The sequence below is a fragment of the Panthera uncia genome, assembly GCF_023721935.1.
Source record: "Panthera uncia isolate 11264 chromosome B3 unlocalized genomic scaffold, Puncia_PCG_1.0 HiC_scaffold_1, whole genome shotgun sequence".
Taxonomy (NCBI): Eukaryota; Metazoa; Chordata; class Mammalia; order Carnivora; family Felidae; genus Panthera; species Panthera uncia.
Window position 1 is genome coordinate 20,871,266 of NW_026057582.1, and position 22,194 is coordinate 20,893,459.

A 22,194-nucleotide genomic window follows, 5' to 3' on the forward strand; every position below is an offset into this window, starting at 1 on the left:
GTAGTGTTCAGGGCAGATGGTAACTCTTTTGTGGAAACACATTAATTTTGCATTAATTCAGATTTCATTAATTTATTATGAGAGCAAGAGCTAGGTTCAAGTTGTAAATGGACATTACTAGTACAAACAGAATTATAAGTCTATTAAGTCTATTAAGTTCTATACACATAGAACATAATTGCAATGTGAGTAAAGGCTAGACTTTTATGTACTATTTCATAGTAGATTGAAAATGGGCTAGATTGAAAATATGTTTCTTTAACTCACATGTTTCACTAAAGCAAATATTCCCTCCCCCTTTACTCCAAATGAAAAAGATGACTCCATTTCTGTTTTTCTTGATTGGTAAACCATGCTTGGAGGTACCATCTGGAGATGGTTGGGTTTCTGCCAAGAATTTAAATCAGGCCTGCAAAAAAGCTACCTGCCTAAGGCAAGAAACTGCATTGATTTAATAGGAAAAAACAGGCTTTTATTTTACTGTCCTGTAAAAGAAAGTGAAAGTACTTTGAAAAGTTTTAATTTTTGTTTTACCATAATGGCATTATATTACAAATAAAAGTATGTCTAAAATATGATATTTGGGGAAATTTGGGAATCTAATTGCTAAAATTTGCATGATTATTTGCAAGTCTGATATGAAGTCACGTACAGAGACCTTAGTGCTAAAGGCAGATACAGTAAAACCTTGGATCGCGAGTAACTTGTTCTGTGAGTGTTCCGCAAGATAAGCAAACATTTCTAATAAATTTTAACTCGATGAACAATCGATGTGTTGTAATACAAGTAGTATGTGACACCAAACGTCACATGATCACAACTGAGCCAACGGATCTTGAAATTTGTTTTGATAGACAAGTTCTTTGGATTACAAGCATGTTTCCAGAACAAATTCTCACAAACCAAGGTTTTACTTGTACAAGAATTGGGGACAAGACAGGGCAGAGAGAAGGAATACAAGTTGGAAACTCTCCAGACCCCCCTGTGGGCAGTGTTGAAAACCCTGGACCTGTGTGTATTGGATATAAGGTGACAGTTGTCATTTTAACTTTTATTATTTTTTTACACAGATTTCTGCTTGGCAGATTAGCCAGACAAGAAGGGCCAATCTATCTACGTTCTGAGTGCTGCTGTCTACAAGACCCTCATAACAGAGCTGAGGCCCAAGTCCAGCGTGCCACCATACCCCACCCCAGACATTACTCTGGGGTCTGCCCGAGGCCATCAGTGTGAAGATGACCAGTGCCTTCCTAGCATGACTACCTTGGACCATGTGATTGCTACCCACCAGTCAGAGTGGGTCTCCTTCAATGAGGAGCCACTCTTTCCTGTTCCTTCTGAGGGTAAGGAACACTTTCATTTCTTAGGTGAAAAGATTAGCAAAGAACCATAATTGTTTACGATGACTTCTACTTGATCATTCTTTGGGTGGGATCTTAATATGTACAAAAGAGCCAGTGTGTCACCTTCCTGAGGTGCAGATTCTTCCACTTAGAAGCCTTCTTAGAAGCCTTAGGAACCTTAGAATCCCAAACAAAAGGGTCTGGAAACAGCAAAAGTATTGGCTGCTTTCTTCCAAGGAGCATAAACTTCGTATTTACAAACTACTCTACACTTGGCCTTTTAGGGTGTTCCTCCCACCAGCAATTTGGATTTCCTCAGTTTCTAAAGTGCAGTTGCGGAGAGTGACAGGTGTTAGAGCCAGACTGCTTGGGCCCAAATCCTGGCTCTGTCACAAATAAGTGATGTGCCCTTGGGTAGATTGTTTATTCAACTTCTTTGAGCGGTAGTTTATCTGAGCAGTAGGGGCAATCACAGTCGCTTCCTCGGGGTGGCTGTGAGGGTTACATGAATTAATATATGTAAAGGACTTAGACCAGTTCCTGGCACACGGAAGGAGCTCAGTTAATTGTCATCCATGATCATGATAAAGATGGCTAAATGACTTCCAGGGAACTGGTGCTCAGGGATGAAGGTCAAGGTAGGGGTCAGGAGATATTTGCAGAGCCTTGTCAGCTGGTTCTGTTCCACTGCAGCTACTGCTGTCAACTGGTATCCGCCCAGCTTCACTTACAGCACCTGGAAAGTGTGAGTGTACAGGTGAGCTCTCCAGGATGGAGTCACGTGGCTCTTGAGTCCTTGAAATGTGGCGAGTCCAAATTGAAATGTGTTTGAAGTATAAAATACCCACATTGAATTTCAAAGACCTAGCGAAAGTGAATATTTCATTAATAACGTTTATATTAATGACATGTTAGAATCATACATTTTGAACACACTGAGTTGAAATTTATATTAGTAAATGTAGTTAACCTCTTTCTTTTTACTTTTTTTAATGTGGCTACTAAAAAATTTTTAATTACATATGTGGTTCACCTTTTATTTCTCTTGGGCAGCACTAGTCTAAAGGGTACACATTTGATAAACTTTAACACGTGTATAGATTTGTGTAACCACCACCACAATTAGGACATAGTTCTTTAAGAAAAAAAATTTTTTTTGAAGACTGTGAAGTGTTCCCGCGCCAATAAAGTGCTAGAAAGCTAGGGGAGAAGCTTCTGGGCCTCATTCAGCTTATCATTGGTACGGAGTTTGCACCTGGCGGTCTGCAGACATGTGTAGTTTCAACTGCACAGAGGTTAAAGTTTGAATTTCAAGGTGTTCAGTCCAGACGGATGCTTTCTTGTTCAGTGTGAGTGTCTACCAGTCCTTGTTGCCTTTTGCTTTCCTCATTCGACTCAGTTATATTCCTGTTTGGCCTCTATAAACATTTTTGTCTGTGACTGCCAAGCACTGGAATAGGCACTGGGGTCAGAAGAGTGAGTAAGACTGGAAGTCTCAGCCTGCCTGGATACTGACCGTGGACATGCAGAGGTTATCCTTTGTACACATTATTAGGGAAACACTCCTTGGGCATAGAGACAGACGGGCATGGCTGTTTCTTCACCCTCACCCACCAGAATGGTGAGTCTTGTGATCACCCCTTACCTATCCTTGGTTTTTCCTCCATGAGACAGTTTTGAAGAGTGGCCTCCCTCACATGATTGATGGCAGTGTCTGGTATCTGTTTCAGGGGGCACCGAAGAGCACCTCCCAGGACTGTCTTCTTACTCAGACCGGTCTGAGAGCTCCTCTGGGGAGAACCATGGGGCACATGGAGGCTCTCAGGAACTTTCCCACTCAGAGCAGGATGACTCCTCTGAAAAGTTGGGCCTCATCTCTGAAGCGGCGTCCCCTCCTGGGAGCCCCGAGCAGCCCCCACCTGACCTGGCCCCGGCCTTCAGCAACTGGGTTCAGTTTGAAGATGACACACCCTGGGCCAGCACGTCACCACCTCATAAGGAAACAAGGGAGACAGGTGGGAGGCTGTGAAGGGTTCTGACTTAGGTCTGTGCTCACCCGGGAGAAGTGGGTGGGGGCTACCAGGGTGCTGGTTTATCAGAGCCCTCTGGCACTGGCCATACAAAAGAGCTGGCAGAGATCTCATCTGACTTAATTCTACAACTAGTTTTTGTTAACAAAGCATATGGAAGGATTAATGTGTTCTGGGCCATTTCTTGCTTTTTATACTTGTCCCTGGTTGTTAACTTGTCTTTGGAAGAATGAATATTTACTTATCTCTCTATTAGGTATTGCAATTATATTTACCCAGCACCTAAATTATAAGCTCCTTACAAGCAGAAGTGAATGCCTTTCAGAGCATGGACCACCATCAATTTCTAATAGAGTCACTAGTTACATATGGATATTCTTGTGTCCCAGACCTGTTGAATCTAAATCTTCAGAGGAAGGGACTGCTGTTAATGATAATTCTCTTATTTTTGTGGCATTTAAACAGCGAGAAGCTGCACTGGGGAGCTTAGTGAAGCCAGAGGAGTTGTTAGTCCCCATCCTGGTGACCTGGCTGCTTATTTGATTGTGTACCAAAGCATACCAGCACTGATTGGATAACCTTTGTGACTATCTTAGTTTTCTGTTTGCTGCATAGCAAACTACCATAAACCTAGTGGTTTAAACAACATAAACTTTATTATCTTATATTTCTGTAATTCAGAAGTCCAAATGGGCATCACTGGGCTAATTCAAGGTGTTGGCAAGGCTGCATTCCTTCCAGGAGGTTCTGGGGAAACCAGGAAATCTGTTTCCTTGCCCTTTCTAGCTTTTGGATGCTGCCCACATTCCTTGGCACATGGTACCTTCCTCTGTCTCCAAAGCCAGCAATGTTGCAGCTCTCTGTGCCTTTCTTCTGTAGTCACATCTCTCACTGATTGACTTCTGCCCATCTCTTCCGCTTTTAAGGACCCTATGACTACCTTGGGCCCACCAGGATAATCCAGGATAATCTCCCCATCCCAGGGCCCTTAATTTAATCATATCTGCGAAGTCCCTTTTGCCATGTAAGGTGACATATTCACAGTTCTGGGGAAGGATGTGGATATCTTTGCGGGGGTGGGGGCATTATGTTGCCTACCATAGAGCCCTACTAGAAAAAAGCATGGTTGATATTATTTTTGTGGGTGGCTTAAATGTTTTGCTAGTTTTAATTTTTAAAAATAATCCTTTTTGTTTTCAAACATGTTTTCAGCACCAATAAAACAATTTAAGAAAATATAAAACATAATTTTATATAATAAATACTTCAATTTTTACGTAACAATTCGCATGTTATGTATACCTTTTCACATTTAAACATCAGATTTTTCAGTGAATCATTGGTGAGAGAGCCATGACACTCAGAGCAGCAAGGATGAAATGACAGGTCCAGACAGGCTTCCCAGTCTTGCTGGTGGGAGGAAGTTACCTCTACTGAACACCTAATGCTGGCAAAACAGTGGGCTGATTAAGCATTTATGCATGTGGGGAAGAGTTACCCGACATTGGGGAGTGAATCAGTACAGAAATATTTTCCTTATTTTAATAAGATATATTTACCAAATACTTTCTTAGGCACCGTGCTCAGTGTCTTAACTACATCATCTTAATGCACCTCTTAACAACAATCATATGAGGAAAGCATTAACATTATATTGGACATGAAGAGACTGAGACAGACAGTGGTTTAGGAATTTGCCCAAGGTTGTATGCTGGCAAGTGGCAGGGGAGAGCTTCAAAGCCAGGCAGACTGGCCCCAGGGTCTTGGAACAGTCCAGGGATGCACCATGACTTAATTTGCTCCCATGTCCTGCTGTTCCTGCTATGGTTTTCTCTGCTCCCTCATTCTGGGAGGCTGGGGAGTTGAGGATAGGTGAAATGGTGTTTCTCTACTCACTTGCCCCAAAATGGCCCTGCTTTCAGGTCACTGCTGTATTCATGGCATTCAGATTTGCTCACATCTTGTTCATACCTTACCGTTAGCCTCAAAGATTTCTTGGTGGTTCAGAATTATGTAAATGATGGTCGTATAGATGGTCAGTTTGCTTCAACTCTTCACCACTTATTTTTGCAAAACTAACTCTGGGGTTAGTCCTAATTACGTTGCCTCCATCTGACTGAGGATCTTAGCTTGCCATTGATAGTGCTTTTGACATATTTTTAAAACCTTATCCTTTAATGCAGCAGTTCTCAAAGTGTGGTTTATAGATCACTGGGATTGCCCAAAAGTCTCTCAAAGGGTCCTTGGGGTCAAATTATTTTCATAATAATTCTAAGATTGCCTTTTTCACTGCATTTGAATTTGTATGGTACAAAAGTAATGGTGAGTAAAGATTCTGGCCACCATGTACCCATACTAAAAAAAGAAGTCAATTTCAACATAATATCCTTGATAAAGTAGTAAAAATTATTAATTTTATTGAATTTTATTAAATCTTGATTCTTAAATACATCTTTTTAATATTCTCTGTGACAAAATGGCATAAAGCACTTCTGTGCCATACTCAAGTGTAACAGTTATCTTGAATAAAAATGGTTGTCTTGGAAAAAAAATTGGGTTAAAAATTTTTTTAAATGTCTATTTTTGAGAGAAAGAGAAAGCATGGTGAAAGGGCAGAGAGAGAGAAAAGGGACAGGGAATCTGAAGCGGGCTCTGTGCTGACAGGAGACAGCCCAATGCAGGACTAGAATTCACAAACTGACGTCATGATCTAAGCCAAAGTTGGACGCATAATTGACTGAGCCATCAAAGTGCCCCTAAAATTTGTTTAATAAAAAAATTCATTTAGAAAATCAGAATTATTTTAAAGTTATTCACATTTTCATTCAAAAATGAAAATAATGCAAAAAAAAATCCTTGATGAACAAAGTATCAGTATTTTAAAAAATAAGATTCAACCTATACTTGCATGACTGTCTCACTGGTACCCTAATCCTGGCCCTAGTTCCAATAAAATTTTATTTACAAAAATAGGTGGCTAAGTCTGTGGGCCATAATTTTCTCATTTGATATTTTTAAAATACCGCATTTAAAATGTTACTTGATTCCTGAGATTTTTGTTACCCCCTAAATTTTGCACCCAAAGGGAGTTCCTCACTTGCCTTACCCTAGTCCCAGGTGTGCATTGTAATAAGGATATGGGATGTATGGATATTACTATAGAACAAATCAAGAAATGATAGTTTTCAAATGTGTTGAAAGCATTATGTTGCCTTGAAAATTGTTCAGACAACAATTCCATATGTTTCCACATATGAAGATTTAACTCAGCCTTATAGAGGTAGAGCTCTCTGCCTTAGGGGGAGACTGTAGACTGGTTTCACAGCAGACTTGAGGCTCAATGTGTGGGCAACAAGCAGGAATAAACCATGTTTAGGGCCAGCCCTAAATATTACCTCAGGTAGTATTCTAGGGACCCAAGAACCATGTGTTAAGCATCAGAGTGGTAAAGAAAATGGTAATAAATCCAAGGCTCCAATCCCAACTCTTCTGCCAATACCCAGCCTTGACCCATCAATATCTCTATTACCCAAACCAACCTCACCCATGTATGCTAATTCCCTCGTGGATTTCCTTACACAGATTGGGTTTGACAACAAGGCAGAGTGGTTGGTAGAGCTAAGGTCAACATGATAAGGAGAAAGGAGGCTTCCACCCTCTCAACACAGATAATGCAGATCTCTCCCAAGATAGACAGTTCCATTCTGACAGCTGTCAGGCAGCTTAGATTTTGATTTAAATTCAATAGATTTGAGAACTTGTGCAATGTCAATAATATCTCATACGTAACTGCAGGCATTACACCAAAATAACACAGATCTGTGCAGCAAGTATCCTCATAGTGATAGAGACAGTCTGAGGTTTCTTAGAATCACTGCTGCCTGCTCTATTCTTTTGGTAATACTCAGTTTGGTAATACTCAGCTAAATAATGGCCCCCAAAGATATCAGGACCCACTCCCTGGAACCTGTAAATGTTATCTTATTTGAAGAAAGGGTCTTTGCAGATGGGATGAAGTTAAGGATTTTGGGGGGCACCTGGGTGTCTCAGTCAGTTAAGCATCTGAGTTGGGCTCAGATCATGATCTCATGCTTCATGAGTTTGAGTTCCGCATTGGTCTCTGTGCTGACAGTGTGGAGCCAGCTTGGGATTCTCTCTCTCTCCCTCTCTCTCTGCCCCTCCCCTATTCTCTCTCTCTCTCTTTCCCTCCTCTCTCTCTCTCTGTCAAAATAAATAAATAAACTTAAAGAAAAAGTTAAGGATTTTGATAGATAATCCTGGATTATCTAGGTGGGCCCTAAATGTAATCACATGTATCCCTTATAAAAGGGAGGCAGAGGGAGATTGTGCCCACACAAAGAAGACAATGCAAAGACAGAACAGAAGGGTATTTAAAGATGGCGACCTTGTAAAGTGGAATGTTGAGGCCACAGTCAAGGGATGCTGGCAGCCCCCGGAAGCCTGAGGCCTACGCAAGCAAATGTGTTCTTTCCCAGAGCCTATGGAGGGAGTGCTTGCCAGGCAGGTGTCTTGATTTCCACCTAGTGATTCTGACTTCAAACTTCTCACTTCCAGAACTGGGAGGAAACAAAGTTCTCTTGTTTTAACCCACCAAGTTTGTTACAGCAGCCACAGTTAACTAATGGACCAAGTGTCCAAAATCCTAAAGCAGAGCCTTTGCATAAGACTGAAAATGAGTCAGTCTGGGCTAGAGGAGCATCTGTAATAGTGCAGGCCATTTATTAAGTAGATGTGTTAGCCGGTATGTTTTACTTTCAAACTTGACAGCCTTTTATAGTTTATTCTTTGAATCACCAAATATTTATTAAGCATCTCCTCTGTGTAGTTGTCATAGATGCAGACATTCATATACAAAGCTGAGTAACATAAGTGCTCAAAATTTAACAGAAGCCCGTTGAGCTTCCTGGGTCCTCTAGTATGAAACCGGAGCCAGCCTGTGCTTCCATGATTTCTCCATCTGCCTCCAGTTGACCATCTTTCAACCACTGCATGTCTTTAAAAAAAAAAAAAAAAAAAAAAAAGCTTTCCACTTCATGGTAGCTAAAAATCTGAGGCTTCTTTGAGAAAACAAAGGAAGAAGTGGATGTTGGGAGAATTGCTTGCCTAAAAGGTTCATTTTATAGCCAGGCCTATCATCTCTTCTTGGGAAGGATGAAAATTAGAACTTAAAGCATTTCCCCTTGTTATATATCCATTGATTGTGGGTCTTCTCCAGGGCTCTTGTTCAGTTTTGCCCTAGATCAATGATGCCCACTTGGAGAAAGCTATGTGTTGTCTGGGTGGCCAACTTCTACAAAATAAGTGTCCATCTGGTTCTTTTCAGTTTAATCTGACAGTATAGAAATGGTTTGTCCATCAATTTCTCATTTATCCACTTTAAAAAATGCTTCTCTTAGTTTATTAGTTTCCAGCTAGCAGACGCTGGGCCTGTTTTCGGCCGTAGCTGTGTGTATCAAGTGAACTTTTTTTACTATGGGCAGCATGTGCGTGGAATGGAGAGATGTTTGCTGTGCTGTACTGAATGTGCAGAAATTGGGAATCTGTTGGTGGACTATGGAATATGTCAGCGTGTCTCAAGGCACGTAGGTGGTGAAGTGCAGCCACAAATAAGGAAAGTCTGAGTAAAGTGTTTATGGCTTCAGCCATTTTCTCATTCACAAGAGTATCACATCAGTATCAGCAGAGCAACACTCATTCCTAGAATGTAGTTGCAGCTTTTCTGTTTTTTTCCCATTTTATTTCCACGTCCTGTTTGCTTCTGTTACATGCTTAGCACTTTCTGATTGGACAGCTCTGTGTCAGGAGAAAGGGGAAAGTGTTTCTTCTACCCCTCAAAATTTCGTTGGGCTAGTCTAAATTGACATGAGACAGGGGCGCCTGGGTGGCTCAGTCAGTTGTGTCTGACTCTTGATTGTGGCCCAGGTTGTGATCTCAGGGACCTGTGATCGAGGTCTGCACCGGGGTCTGTGCTAAGTGTGGAGCCTGCTTGGGATTCTTTCTCTCTCTCCCACTGCCCCTCCCCTACCTCTCTCTCCTAAAAAAATTGACATAAGAAATTAATGGGAAAAAGTGTAACTTTGTGCTACATACACAAGAGGCTCATAGACTGGTAAAATGAGGTGTATATGCCATCCTGAGCTAAGGAATGGGATAGGGCCTGATGCTTCAAAGGGGAGGAGGGTGATTCACAGGATGGTAAGAAGAAGAGTAGATGTTTAATAATTAGATGCCTGCCCTGCCATGCAGACAGGTCACTCAGATAAAATTTATCTCTGGTAATAACTCTTATTCTGGGAAAGATACTCCATTTATTTATTTTCTTTTTCTTTTTTTTTGTTTATTTTTGAGAGAGAGCGTATGCTTGTGTGTGAGATGGGAGAGGGGCAGAGGGAGAGAGAGAGGGAGACAGAGGATCTGAAGTGGGCCCTCGCTGACAGCAGAGAGCCTGACATGGGACTTGAACCCATGAACCACCCATGAGATCATGACCTGAGCCAAAGTCAGACACTTAACCGACTGAGCCACTCAGGCACCCTCCATTTAGATTCTTCTAGGTGGTTAAGGGAGGGGCAGACGTTTCTCTTGAGCCTTCAGGGTCTCTCAATTGACTTTAGCTCAGAATAGTCCACATGCCAAAGTGGCACATTTTGAGGAGACTTGTTCTGAATGCCCTCAGCCCCATCCCATGCAGCCTCTTTGTAAATATGTTTTCATGAGACAACCATGATGTAGACCTAAAAGAAATAGGGAGGATGAGAAAGGAGGATACGTGGAACTGATTAACAAACACCATTGCCAGTCTGGATTTCTGGAAGCAAACAGTCAGCCTTACTTAGCCAGCTGTTCCGTGCCTTCACGTCCGGGCTGGCAAGGAGTAGTTGGGAAAGACAGTGCACGTGTGCACACATGGAGGAGTTAGGTGGAGAGATGTTATCTGGGATACTCCTTTTCCATTCCCCCAGCTCCTGTTCCTCTACTGTCCATAGTTTTTCTGGCAAATGAAGAGCAGAAAACAAAAGACTTACCTTTTAAGTTATGCCACCTACGAATAAACCAAGGGAGCATTGCATTTCAGCCTGGAATGGGATTGTACTATTAGCCCAAATAAAAATGCCAGGAGGCTGTAGGCACCGTGGATTAAAAACAAAGAGACCATCATTAGTGGTAAATCTCTTATTTTTGTGGCATATAATTGTCAGAAGCTGCACTAGGGAACTTCAAAAAGCCAGGGAGCTGTTACTCCCCACCTTGGTGACCTACTTATTTTATTGTGCCCTGAAGCATACCAAGGTTGATTGGTAACGGAGGAGCGACAGCCGATGGGGAAGACAACTCCAGGAATGTTTTAAATCCGTCAGGGGGACAACTTTGTTTTGGACTTCAACTGGTGCAGGATTTGAAATGATAAAGTGCCATCTTGGTTGGTCTGGGAAAAGGGAGACACACATGATCTCTCTCGTAAAAATATGAGTAAAATCACTTAATTCAGTGACCAAGCCTTTTTGTAACCAAATATATAAGAAAGATTGCTGGCATCAATTCTTTGGACCTGAGGATCCTGGAGTGAGGGTCATGTAAAGTCAGGCCCCTTTGGTAAATGTTGTTTCCTCCATTAAAAGCCCTAAAATTTGGTGGAGGCCCAATATGGAATTTGTACCCCTTTATTTAACAAGACCACTTAGGCTCAGGCCATGTTGTTGATAAATATTCTCTTTAAATGATTTTTATTAGAAACTTAACTGCCAGATACTTAAACTTAAGACAAATAGCCACCAGAATACTGTTCACATCTTGAGTGTGAAAATGCTATATGATCCATCTGGGTTACCTGGTAAAAAATGTCAAGAAGTTTAAATGAAAACTTGTTTGCTGAACCCCGAACCTTAATGCATAGGTATCCTGCTAAACCTTTAAAACAGCAACAGAACACAGCAGATCCAAAGTGTTAAATAAGAAAAAAACAAAAGCAAAAAAACACAACAAACTTCTGATCAATCTGTTCAAATCAAAATTGAATCTCTATATAGTTCTCTAAAGAAATATTTTCGAAAATGAACCTAACCCCAGGGGTATTTTATTCACATCGAGTCCCTTAGCAGTAATGTTTCTGAGTTTCCCTGGTGGTAAGAAGTTTTCTTACTTTAGTATTTTGTCTCCTCTGTTCTAAAATTCCACTCTGTACCAGGAAGAATGTAGCAGTCAGCTCATATAACACCTAAATTCTTTGTAAACATCCTCTCAGAGCAAGGCTGATTTCATACATGTGCATTTTACAAGTGTATGTGTGTGCTTAGAATATGTTTGTAAATGCATGCAGATAAATTGAAAGAGCAAAGTTCATTCCCAAAATTAAAAGAAAAAAAATTATGGCACTATTTTCAGCGTGAAGCTTCCTGTTCAGTCATCATGTTATGTGCTGACCTTCCTCCACAGACACGGCAATTTTGTGGCAAGGCCAAGACTGAATTGGACCCATTATGCAGATGATGCAGGATATGCATAATTACAAACAGAAAAAATTTTTCATTTCTAGGGCATTTGTTCCACAGCCCAAGAAAAACACTAATATTCCCTTGTGCTTCAAATGTCTTCCCCAAAAGCTTGGGCTGAGGCCTTCCCATTGTGTCTGGGGAAGCTAATTATCTGGGGCCAGAGAAAGAGCCACTTGTTTGGGGGGAAGACCAGAGATGATGTCAGCCACTTAAGAGGGAGGCAGGGGTGACAGCTGAGAGACTTAATCCTGAAGAAGACTAGCCCAGTGGTTAATTTCTATTATACTTTTTATTCTAGCTACTGAGGGTGAGTTGGTGGGTGGGGGTGGAATAAGATCCCAACCATTTGGTGACTGTGTAGCCAAGGCCCATTGCTTTTGGTATGCATATGTATTTCCCTCTTCAACAGAGGAGGTTTTATTTTCTTTTAATACCTTAAATGTTCTCTGCTTTTAAGAATAATTAATGACCTTTCCGGAATCCATCTCAGACAGTGATATACTGAGGAATGGATTCTAACAAAGCCCTTCTTCCTTGGGGCCTGATGCCCTCTGCCCCTGCCCACTGGGCACCACTCTGCTGTAATCGCTACCTCTCTTGCTGTTCCTGACAAGCTCATTACTGCTCTTGCTGTTCCCTTGGCCCCCAGAACTCTTCTATGTTTTCAACTCAGAGCTCTGCTCAAGCATCATTTCCTCCTGCTCCCAGCCCCCCCCCCCCGCAACTTTTTCCTGCATTAAATGTCTTTACAGCCCATGTTTTTACCTGAAATTAGGTTATAAGTTTGTTTATTGTCTCTTCCTCACTAGGGGAAAGAGACTATCTCATTTACTCTCAATAGTATAATATAGAGCATGGAACTTAGTAGGTACTCACTTAGTATTTGTTGGATTAATGAATGAAAGATGTATATGAAACATAATGCAGAATGACTGACTCCCATTTATGGAGTGAATGAGCTATTAGGTGGAAGTTGAGGCATGGCTTCCTCTGTGAAGTATGTATATTTTTTAACAAACTAGGCAAAGAAAATAGGCCAACCTCTTCCCTATTATGTCACCAGCTGACTATCATCAGTTTTGATTTCCCATCATTATACACAGAGTGCACACAGCAGATTCATATACCTGGCACACAGATACACATGCATATATACATATACACACATAGTGTATGTGTGTAACATATGCACTTACATATGCATGCATATATAATATAGGCATAACATATGTACATATGATACATATATTTATACAAACACACACATATTTTTCCCCCTGGGGGCTACCTTAAAAAGTGCAATTAAACCTGTCCATTATATTTTTGTCATATTTGAAACTACTACCATCATGCCATGTGGGCAGGGGAGAGGATCTCTTGAAAATTACTTCCAGTTATGTAAAATGGGCCTTAAAATATTTTATTAAAGCTACAATATTCTCCTCATCCAAAGAATGTGCTAACTCACCCAGGGGGTCCTTGTGGCCTATCTCACCCTCAGCGTGGGACATAAAACACAATAAACTGCCCAAGCATGCATTAATTAACTAGTTTATTCATGCAAAAAATATTTAGGTGCTGGGAATGCAATTATGAGAAAGTTGGCCATAGCCCCTGCTCTCCCCACGCTGAGGTTACCTAATGGTTGGGCAGTCTGTTACTAGTAAAGCCTTCTGGGGTAAGCAAGGGCCCTCTGAACCAGTCCTGGGACCAGCTGTTTGTATTGCCAACTATGAACTAGCATGGGAGCCACAAATGAAGAATGGAATTAGATCTATTTTGTATTCATGGATGGGCATGTTTATAGCATTGGAAAAATCACACAGCCCTAGTGAGTAGATACCAAAGTATAAAATAAAGGATATTATATCAAAATATACATAAGTATTTAAATTTTAATCTATTTAGGATCCCAAACAAAAATTTTGTCTTTGCTGTATTAATTGTTTTAACTGACAACTTATCAGTTTATTGTTTATTCAACCAATGGTGTTTTGAATTCCCACTCTGTGGCAGTCACTGTTCAGGGCACTGGGGATACAGTGGAATATTCCTGCCCCATGGAACATACTTTGTGCTGGAGAAGACGTACCAGAAACACAATAAAGGTGTAGATACAGTGTCAGTGTGTGAGACAGTGGTTAGCAGGAAGGAGAGACACATGAGGGAAAGAAAGAATAGAGTAGGGAGGATGTGAAATTTTACATAAGATCAGGCGTGACTCTCTGAGCAGCAACTTTTGGGTAAAGACATGTGGGAGGCAAGGAATGAGCCTTGCAGAAATTGGGGAAGGAGCTGTCCAGGTGAAAGTAACCACACATGACAAGCCTCTGATGGGTGTCTGTCTGTGTTGGTGGTATGTGACTGGAGTGGAGGGACATGGGGAGAAGGGAAGGGGATGAGGCGGACAGGTCATGAGGAATCAGACCATGTATGTGCTTGGAGGGCATGGGGAGGACCTTGACTTTTGCTGTGGGTAAGATGGGAAGCCATCAGAGAGTTTTGAGCAGAGGTATGGTAAGGTCTGACTTCGATTTGAACAGGTAATTCTATTAAAGCTATGTGGCTGCTCTGTTGAGAAGACCAAGAAGAGGAAGACACTTGGGGAAGCGGGGTGACCAAGTGGGAGGCCCCTGTAACTATCCAGAAAGGGATGGTTGTTCCCTGAAAGAGACATGCGCGAAAACAACTTCCAAAGGCCAAAGGAGCCCTAAGGCCAGAGACAAAGGCTGATAGGTCCAGTTTGACAACAAATGGTTTTTTAAAGGGACTTAGGGACAGAGGCAGGTCTTGGGCAGCTACAAGCTGAGTAGATCTCTGTGACCCCACCTCCCATAAGACCTTCTTTCATAGCCCTACAGGCTGGAGAGTCATGCTGGTGGACCACCCCGGAGGGACCGTTGGGGAGTAGTTGTGTGTCACAGTCCTATCTCCTGAGCTGATTGAGGACTTCATGCCCCAAGGGTGCACTTAAGTGAGGTTAGATGAGAAAGAATGTTGGGAGAAGGGGGCTGCACTCAGGAAGGCTTCAGGTCATCACCCTCGAGTCTGGGTCACACAGCAGTGTGTTCGGCCGGTGGTAGCTTGGAGATGGTGGGAAGTGATTGGATTTCAGATGTATTTTGAAGGGAGGACTAGCAGAAGCTGTGGTGGCCGAGTTGTGAGACGAATCAAGGGTGGCTCAAGATTTTATTCCGAGCACCTAGGAGGATGAAGGAGCCCATGTGGAGAGGGTGACAGGAACTTGGTTTCCAATAGGTAAGGTTAGACACCTAAGTGGAGATTTCAAGTAGATTTGGACATAAGTTTATATCTGGATGTAATAACTACCACTTGACCCTCTTTCAGCGCTTCCTTTGTGCTAAGCACTTTTCCAAGCGCTTCATCAATATTAATGTTATTGTCAATATTAATGTCTTCATCAATGTTAATCCCCCTGTGAAGTGGGTACAACTTTAAGCTCCATTTGCACAGGTGAAAACCCAGCAGAACAGGTGGATTAAGTAACTTGCCTCTGGCTGCAGGGCTGGATACCAAACAAGACAGGCAGTCTGGATCCAGGGGCCTTGTACCTAATCTCGTAGGAAAGGAGGAGACAGATTTCTATCCTTTTTTCACCTTATTCCTTGCTGGATGGCTGTGGCTGTGAAGAGCCCTGCTGACAGCACTGTCTGGCCCAGGTATCAAAGGCCTGGCGCCTGGGAGAAGAATCAGCCCCAGGCTCCACACTTCAACATTTCAACTAATCTTGTGGCCTGAGGACACTCGCTTCAGAGCCCAAGTGATTCATCCAAGATTTCTAAATTGATAGATGAATAGTATTAGAGCAAATGAGAACAGTGCGTGAGGTGTAGGGACTTTGCCTCTCCCAGCTGTGTTATTCCTCGCTTCTCTTTCAGGGGAAATACTGCAAGTTTTATCCAACAAATGTAAAACGCCAGTGTGAAAATACAAATAATTAAAATAGCTTTCTTTCACAGCATTAGAGTCTTTTGATATGTGGTTTTAATAAGCTTTATTATTGAATAAATATAAAGGAACATATTTAAAATGTATATTAAATTATAAAGAACAGCAGTACAACCCCATCACCCAGTTTACTAAATAGAATATTGTCATCACCCACAAGCCCTCAGGTTTTCCTACTGATCATATCTTCTTTCTTCCAGACATCCCATCCCTCCCTCCCTCCTATATCACCACCTTCCTGGGGTTTGTGATATTAACTACATTATTTTTCTTAACAGTTCTCCTGCCTACACATGCATCAAGAATGATATAATTTAATTTCACTTCTTTTTGAACCTTATGTAAATGGAATAATACTGTATGTATTATTTCATAGCTTGCTCCTTCAACACATTATTTGTGACATTTTCCCATATCATTACCTGCAGCAATAGTTCCTTTGGTTTTTATTGCTGTGTATTCCATTATGCTGATATACCACAATTCACTTATCCATTGTATTACAGTTTGTTATTTGCCTTGTTTCTAGTTTTTTGCACTTAAGAATGTCCTTCTATGAGCATCCTTTTTGTTTTTGTTTTTCTGTGAGCATTCTTTTTTTTTTCTAATGTTTATTTTTTCAGGGAGAGAGAGAGAGAGAGAGAGAGAGAGAGAGAGCGAGCAGGGGAAGGGCAGTGAGAGAGGGAGACACAGAATCCAAAGCCGATTCCAAGCTCTGAGCTGAACTCACGAACCTTGAGGTCATGACCTGAGCCAAAGTTGAAAGCTCAACCAACTAAGCCACCCAGGTGCCCCTCTGTGAGCATTCTAAACATACAACCTGTGAACATGTGTAAGCGTTTCTCTTGAATTAAAAAGTCAGAGAATTGCTGTGCTGTAGGCTGTTTATCCTCAACTTTCTCACTTAGCACCAAGGCGCTTTCTAAGGTGGTTCCAGTTTACTCTTATCAGCCATATATAAGATACTGTGTCTGCACTTCCTTGTCTGCACTTGGGATTGTCGTATTTCTCTATTTTAGTCAGGGAGATAGGGAAGGGGGAAGAGTAATGGACTCTCATGTGGTTTTAATTTGCATTTTCTAGATTATTAATGAGACTGAACTTTATTTTTTGCCATCTGAATTTTTTTTTTCTTTCATAAAAGTCCAGGTATATTCTTGTTGAGGTCTCTTCCTTTTTCTTGCTCATGTCTAGGACTTCCTTGCAGATATGATGCATGGCAGATCTCTCTTACACATGGATGTAGAATAAATTGGATGGTCTTTTCATCTCTTTATGGTGCCTTTTGTAAAAAGTTCTTAATTTTAATGATATGAAATTTGTTTTTCTTTTATGGTTGGTGTTTTCTGTGTCTTGGTAGAGGAAATCTTTCCTTACCCTGAAGTTGTGAGCATATTTGGGTATATTTCTTCTAAAATATTTCTTGTGGAGCCTTTTATACTTTGATATTAAATCCACCTAGAATTGATTTTTCCATTTGGTGTGAAGTAGGAGTCTAATTTCAATTTTTTCTATATAGTATTTTACCATTATTTCTATTATTATTTTATTCATTTTAAATGTATATTAACATTCTACTTTGTTCACATCTAAATAGTGTGATTCTGCTTATTAATACGAGGAAAAAATACGTAAGGTTTTTGACTGAGAATTAACATCTTTACACACTAACTTTTTAAACCCTAGTATAATATCTCTTTCCAGTTATTTAGATCTTCTGTACAATCTGTTAATAAACCTTAAAAGTATCTTCTCTGAGGCCTTGTGCTTATTTTGTTAAATTTATTACTATATAGATAGTTTTTGTTGGTATTATACATTTTTTTTAACATTTATTTTATTTTTGAAAGAACACAAGCAGGGGAGGGGTAGAGAGAGAGGGAGACACAGAATCCAAAGCAGGCTCCAGGTTCCGAGCTGTCAGCACACAGCCTGATGCGGGTCTCAAACCCATGAACTGTGAGATCATGACCTGAGCCGAAGTTGGACTCTTAACCAACTGAGCCACTCGGGTGCCCCTGTTGCTATTATAAATGCTATCTTGTTTTAAGATTAATTTTCTATATATTCTTTGTTACTTTTCAGAAATGCAGTCACTTGTATATATATTTAAAAACAAATACTGTGCTAAATTTATTAATTTGATAATTTATTAGGGTTTTTTTTTGCATTTTCTGTACACAAAAATATCATCTGCAAAGAATGAGTTTTGTTGTTTTCACTCTCTTTTACTTCCTGCCTTACTGTGCAGGTTCTGACCACAAATAGGATGTTGAACAGAAGTGGGAGTAATGGGTACCCGTCATCTTGATGAGGATCTCCGAGGGAAAGTTCTCCCTTGCATGGTGTTTGCCGTAGGGGTTTGGGGTTAGCTGTATTAGATTTAGGGAGCTTCTTCTGTTTCTAGTTTGCCAAAAATTACTACCATGAAAAGATACTAAAATTTATTCAGTGCTTTCTCTGTATGCATTATGATGATAATATGTTTTTTATTCTTTTAATGTATTATTATGGTGAATTATATTAACTGATTCAGTAATGTTAACCCACACATTATCAGCAGAGTGATATTACCTCCAATGGGGCTAAGAATAGTTCTTGGGGGGGGGGGGGGAAGAAATCTTATTCTTTTTATATGTACAGCATAGCTATATATACAGTACATGATAGGCATACAACATATCTTCCGTGTTAAAATTTAAGAGGGAATTGATACATTGGACTTCATCAAAATTAAAACTTTTGCTTTATGAAAGTCCCTGTTAAGAGGATAAAGAGAGAAGCTATAGACTGTGACAAGATATTTGCAAACTACATATCCAACAAAGGACTGGTATCTAGAATATATAAAGAAAACTTAAAACTCAATAGTGAAAAAACCAAGCAATCTAATTAGAAAATGAGCAACAGACATTAAACATATTTTTCACTGAAGAGGATATATAGCTGGCAGATAAGTATCTGAAAAGGCATTCAGTATCGTTACCAATAGTGAAATGCAAATAAAATGAGTTATCACTATACACGTATCAGATGACTTAAAATAAAAATAGTGGTAATATTAAATGCTAGTGAGTATTCAGAGAGATTAATTGCATGTTTAGTTTAATAAGGAACTGTCAAACTGTTTTCCAAAGTCATAGTTACAGTTTACTTTCTCACCAGCAATGCATGAGTGATCTACTGTATGACCCAGCAGTTGTACTCTGGGACGTGTATCCTAGAGAAATGGAAACTTAGGTTCATACAAAAACCTCTCCATGAATATTCAAAGCACTGTTATTCATAATAACTAAGAACCAGAAACAGCCCAGATGTTCTTTGACAGGTGTAAACTAACTGTGCTTAGTCCATTCCATGAAACACTACTCAGGAATCAAAAGGAATGAAGTATCAATACATTCAACACCTTGAATGAATCTCAGAGGCATTATGATGAATGATAAAAGCCCATCGTAAAAGGTTACATACTGCATGATTCCATTTATATAGCATTCTTGAAATGACAAAATTATAGAAATGAAAAACAAATTAGTGGTTGCCTGGGGTTAGGAACAGGGCATGACAGGAAGAAATAGAAATGAATATAAAAGGCACCATTCCTTGTGGTGATGGCACTGTTCTGCATCCTGACTCTGGCTGTGTATACACAACCTATTACACACTGATAACATTACATAGAACTAAATACACACATAAGTACATGTAAAACTGGGCACATCTGAGTAAGATCAGTAGATTGTATTAATATCAAGTTCCTGGTCATGTTATTCTACTGGAGAGGAGGGGATTCAAGGGAGAGGATGATTGGGGAAGAAACCTGCTAGTGGGGCAGTAATGAAAAAAAGTTGAGAAATACCATGTTAAATAAACTAAACTCGTATTAACTGGATAAATCCAATTTAGTCATGATGTAATTCTCCTTTTCATTGATCTCTAGATTCTCTTTGATAATAATTTATTTGAGATTCTTATGTCTATGTCCATGATTGAGGATGACCTATAATTCTCATTTTGGAGAATAGAAGTATAAATGCAATGTACTTTGTCAGGTTTTGATGTCAGGAAATTCTGACCTCATAAAATGACTTGATGGGTGGTCTCTTTTTTTTTCTGAAAAAATTTTTTTCCTTTAAAGTTTGATAGAACTGTTCAGTAAAACTACCTGGTCTTACATTTTCCTTATGGGAAGATTTTAAGAATTCCCTTTATTTGATGATTATTGGACAAGTCAGGTTTTTAACTTTCTTCTTGGATCAGTTTTGAAGTTATACTTTTTTAAAACTTCTGTAGTTCTTTTTTCAAATGTGTTGGCATAAAGACATTCATTATTTCCCTCTCATTGCCTTCTAGATATATACAGCATGTATAATTATGTACCCTTTTTCATTCTTAAGGTTATTTGTGCTTTCTTTTTTCTTGATTTTCCTAACAATTTTCCAATTCTTTTACATAATCTTCTTAAAGAATTTTTACCTATGTGCTTTTTAATTTCGATAACTTCTGCTTCTATGATTATTATTTCCTTTCTAGTATTCTCTGACATATTTTGCAGCCCTTTCTGTAACTTGATAAGTTAGAAGCTTATTATATTAAATTTCAGTTCTTCTTTTCTAATATAAGCAATGCACCTGTCCCTGATAATACTGTTTACCTGCATTCTTTCTTTTTTAAATTTTTTAATGTTTATTTAGTTTTGAAAGAGAGAGAGAGACAGAATGTGAGTGGGGGAGGGGCTGAGAGAGAGGGAGACACAGAATCAGAAGCAGGCTTCAGGCTCTGAGCTGTCAGCACAGAGCCAGACGCGGGGCTCAAACTCACAAACGGTGAGATCATAACCTGAGCCAAAGTCAGACACTTAACCAAACGAGCCACCTAGGCACCCCTGCTTACCTGTATTCTTAAAGTTTTTACATATACTATTTTCATTTTTGTTTGGTTCTGGATATTTTCTAATATTCATTAATATTTCTTCTTTGACCAACAATTCATTTAAAAGTATGTTTCTTAGTTTCTAAATTTTTCAAATTGTCTTCTATCTAGTTTCGGTAAGTAGATGCTAGTTATATCTAGATAACTGGTTTGGATAACTAGAGACATCATTGTATTGTGATCAGTGTTCATGGTCTATTTGATACCAGTTTTTTGGTATTTGTTAAAACCTGCTTCATGTCCTAGCATCTGGTCACTTGCCATAAGAGTTTTAGGTGTGGATTATGAAGAATATGCATTCTTCACCTGTTGGTCTGTGTATGACCATTAGATCAGCTTGTTCATTTTGTTGTTCATATCTTCTGTTTCCTTGGTAATTCTTCTCCCTCTTTGATCTATCACTTACTGAGAAAGGTGTAATTAAAAATCTCCCATTATGATGATGGACATTTCTTGCTTTCTGCACTTCTGTCAGTTTTTGTATTAATAATTTTGAGGCTAAGTTATTAAATATATACCAACTTAGAATTATTATTATCATATATTTCTGATGAATTAAAACATATAGTAATTTTGTTGTAACCCTTTCTAATAATGCTTTTACTTTAAAGTCTATTTATAGGCAACAATATATCAGGGTTTTTTTTCATTAATATTTTGTCTTATATGGATTTTTTATCCCTTTACTTTTATTATTGTTGAATCTTCGTATTTTTTTTAAGTTTATTTATTGTTGAGAGAGAGTGAGCATGAGTGGGGGAGGGGCTGAAAGAGAGGAGACAGAGAATCCTAAGTATGCTCCACACTGTCAGCAGAATCTTATGTGGGGCCTGAACTCATGAACTGCGAGATCATGACTAAGCCGAAATCAAGAGTCGGACACGTAACCGGCTGAGCCACCCAGGTGCTCCAAATCTTTGTATTTTAGATGTGTCTTTTGTGAACAGCATGTTGGCTTTCATTTGATTTTTCAGTTTGATAGTCTTTTTCTTTTAACTGGAAATTTTAGTCCATTTATGTTTATTATCAAGTACTGATATAGTTTATTTCTATAATCGTATGTTTATTTTTCTTGTCTTTCCTTCTTTTACATTAATTGTAGTTTGTAGTTTTTGTTTGTCTAAATTGTCTTTATTTTTCCCTTGCTCTCTGAACATCTCCTCACTGAATAAACAGTCCTATTTGGTCATTTTCTGTCAGCTTATTGAAGCATTGGCTTCTCTTGTTGAGAAGATGGTAGTCAGTCTAATCATCATTCCTTTGAAAGTAGTCTTATTTAAGATCTTCTCTTTGTTGTTGGTCTTGTATAGTTTCGATGTCTATTTGCACAGTTATTTTTGGTTACCCTGCTTGAGATACCATGAGATTTCTAACCTGACGAAAAAATCTTTCATAAATTCTGGAAAT

At 39.6% G+C, this 22,194-nt stretch overlaps 1 protein-coding gene across 3 annotated transcripts in view; it reads left to right on the forward strand.

Moving 5' to 3' along the window:
- The window catches only part of STON2 (stonin 2), a 144,688-nt gene that overhangs the window by 34,601 nt on the left and 87,893 nt on the right, over nucleotides 1–22,194 (forward strand). For all 3 annotated transcript variants that reach the window (XM_049612388.1, XM_049612387.1, XM_049612389.1), the window contains 2 exons: nucleotides 1,071–1,343; nucleotides 3,074–3,358. In XM_049612388.1, the coding sequence (XP_049468345.1) occupies nucleotides 1,256–1,343; nucleotides 3,074–3,358 (373 nt within the window). In that variant the 5' untranslated portion in view covers nucleotides 1,071–1,255. The remainder of the gene's footprint in view (nucleotides 1–1,070; nucleotides 1,344–3,073; nucleotides 3,359–22,194) is intronic.